Genomic DNA, 3,168 nt, shown 5'->3' with positions numbered 1-3,168 from the left:
TTTTTTTTATTATTATTATTATAAAGTGTGTTTTTTAATGGCTATTATTATTAATAATGGGCCTGATTCTGTTCATTCAGTGAAAGTCCTACCATCAATTTTGGAGGCAAAAGGCAGAGCAAGGAATCATCCTAGAGAACATAACTGGTTCAGAGAAACATAAGCTTTCATAGGCAACAGTCAGATGCTGTTGCCTACAATAGCTTATGACTCTTTGAATCGGTTAGTCTGCAAGATGTCACTACCTTGCTTTCTGTCTGACTTCCTAACACGGCTAACTACCTCTCTCCATTCATTTTAAAGTGAAAAACTCTTAAAAATATTCCATGCTATCACTACAGATGTCTGTACCTTTATATCAAACTCACACTTACTGAATAACATTTATAGCTATCACATCTTTATCAAAAAGTTATGCATTTTAAATAGACGCTGGAAAATTTAAATTTGCCAAGTTAATTAGAAGCATAGGATCCAATTAACTTTCTCTTTGCACTGTACAACTTAGTTGGAGCTAGTGGACTTATGCTAGCATGAATAAGAGGAAAATATTGTACACATTACAAAGAGGTACCACCACTAAACATATTGTACTTAAAATGATCATTTCGTATAATCATATAAAATAAAATGTCTTTATAGGATAAATTCAAATAATGTTGATTCATATATACAGTTGCAATATTTCTACATACAATTGCAGTAAGATGTTGCAGCTTTTCAAACTCACATTTAGTTCAACGTGTTTAAAATACATATATACATATAGAAAATTATACACTATATACAGATTTAGTTCTTTTAGAAATCCTTTGTTGGCTGCTTTCAATACAAAAGCCATTTATGGACAATTTTTCCATGTCTTGGTTATATGGTAGCATTATAAAAAAGTCAGCTGCAAGTTGCATTGTGTTATAGGAAAAAACCCAAAGGAATTCAGTATAATAAATAACATTGTCCTTGACTGGCTATTTAGAATACTTATATTCACTTGATTACACTTTTGGTCCTGGTGCATTTGCAACATGGTAGGATCCATTTATCTTTGCTTTTCTTGACAGGTAAACCAGCACTGCAACCGCAGGTATTGTCAACACTGATAAACAAGAGAGCACAATAATCACAGGCCTCACATACTCTGGTTCAACTGGTCTTCCTGCAAAATTGGTGAGAATCAGAAGGAGAAAACAGATATTAAATAAAAACTATTGCAAATAGATGCATGCACGTCACTGTAAGGGCAAAGCTGCTATTAAAGTTATCTTTCTCCACCCCAGCCTTGACCATATTTCTTCACCCCTTTCAATGTGCCTTTTATAGTCTCTTGTTTCTGATTGCAATGTAAGGTCTTGTCCTCATGTTAAAGGTCCTCTATAATCTTGGCATACATACATCTCTCATGCCATTTCCATCTACTTTCACCCCTATCCTCTTTCCATTTTTCTATCTTATGGTTTTGATCATCTCCTTCCACACTGGGCTCCACTTTCTATGTTGCTTCTCCCTAAGTCCAGTGGTCTGTGAGGGAACTCTAGTTTTCCTGACCTCGATATACTTTCATTAATTAAGGGTCCCTCTGAAAGTGCCCCTCAAGGTTGTGCTGTGGCTGCTATGAATGATCTATAATGTTTTCTTCTGAAACTCCAAACTGGAATGTCAGCATGTGAATAATATAGGATGGGGCGTTAGGGTAGCTGTCCAGCATGGATCCTTCCTTTGGAAGAAAAAGCTTCTTATATCAACAGCTATGGATGGGTAAACTTATTTTAATATGGCTGTAGGTAAAGCAAAGGCAGAAATTCTAGAGTCTCCAACTGAACCACTCAGCCAGTTCCCATCTGCCAAACACTCTCCATAACTGTACAAATCCCTTCTTCCTCATCTTTTCAAGAAATCCTTCTTACATTCTCTTCTCTCATAAGTCCCATGCATTTCCACCCATCTTATTCATTGTGTAGAAACTTGGTCATGGGTTTGTTAGTCTCCTGAAAGTTCAGGCCTGTCTGGCTTAGTTCAGTACAAGCACTGTTGTAGAGCTCAACTGCTCCAGGGCAACACTACAAGACATTTTGCCTTAAGGAGAAAGAATTCTTCCAGAAGCTCATTACTTCTCTTTCTGTGGGATGCAGATTGCTCCACCCAGGGTGCATCTACATGTGCAATTAGCACATAACAATAAACTCTGGTACAGTTTGCACTGGACTTGATTCCTCCCAAGCACAGCATTTACATATGTGCCCTGGGACTGCAGTATGTTGAGCCAGGGTGGAGCAGACCCAGGCTGGGAGGCCCAGGGGGTTAGCCTGCCAGCCAGAGACTGCTCCACCCTGGCTCAACATGCTGTAGAGGGGCTGGCTGTGGCACAAGGATGCTACAATATAGGGCTAGTTAGCACTTTTGTGCCCCAGCCAGCCCTGGTCACCATCTACATCTGCGTTTCAGTGCATATAACCACTCCACTATAGGATAGTACAGAATGAATTTACTGCACCCTAATATGGGTGCATGTGTAGACAGTGATGCTTTACTGCAGAGCTAATTAGTCAGTTGTGCAGTAAAGCACACGTGTAGATGCACCCCCAATGTATCAGTTTGATTTGGCTGAGTAATGCACAAAGGAAGCGGGGGCATCTCACCTTTCTCCCAATGTTCTTTAAGCTACTGTGCCACCTTAGCCAGCAGAAACAATATCCATGTTGTACAGGATGGATTTATGTTACCAGTACCATTCTTACTTGGGAACTGCTGTATTGTCAGTAGTACACAACAATGACACATAAGGTAGAAAAGTGAGTTCAAAGCAATATATGTACCTACCTATAACAGCTATCTCAATCACTTCAATGTCAGTTCCAGCCTCATTGGAAACATTAACCAAGTATTTTCCTGTATCATTTCTGGTGACATTATATAGTGTAAAGGTTCCATTCTTTGATGACAGGATGGTTTTATTGTATGGATAGACCTTTTTCAGGATTATCTCTGGTGGTGGGTTACTATAGGTTGTACATGTAATAGTGACATTTACCCCTTCATTGACAGATTCTGATGGATATATTAACACTGTAGTATTTTGAGGAGGAACTGAAAAAGAAAGAAGTATAGAGTAAGATTTAATAATAAAATGTAAGTATAGGGGCTGATAACCTACAGAAGGATTTCAGTATC

At 38.5% G+C, this 3,168-nt stretch overlaps 1 protein-coding gene across 1 annotated transcript in view; it reads right to left on the bottom strand.

The window, feature by feature from the left end:
* Window positions 1-21: 21 nt before the first annotated feature.
* VCAM1 (vascular cell adhesion molecule 1) overlaps window positions 22-3,168 on the bottom strand; it is a 9,321-nt gene continuing 6,174 nt past the window's right edge. The window contains exons 6-7 of the mRNA XM_019531024.1: window positions 2,818-3,084; window positions 22-1,156 (exon numbers count right to left, since the gene is read on the bottom strand). Coding sequence (XP_019386569.1) covers window positions 996-1,156; window positions 2,818-3,084 — 428 coding nt within the window. The 3' untranslated portion in view covers window positions 22-995. The remainder of the gene's footprint in view (window positions 1,157-2,817; window positions 3,085-3,168) is intronic.

Source organism: Crocodylus porosus, unplaced genomic scaffold, assembly GCF_001723895.1.
Source record: "Crocodylus porosus isolate Cpor-Errol unplaced genomic scaffold, CroPor_comp1, whole genome shotgun sequence".
Lineage (NCBI taxonomy): Eukaryota > Metazoa > Chordata > Crocodylia > Crocodylidae > Crocodylus > Crocodylus porosus.
This window is presented reverse-complemented; position numbering and strand designations above follow the sequence as displayed.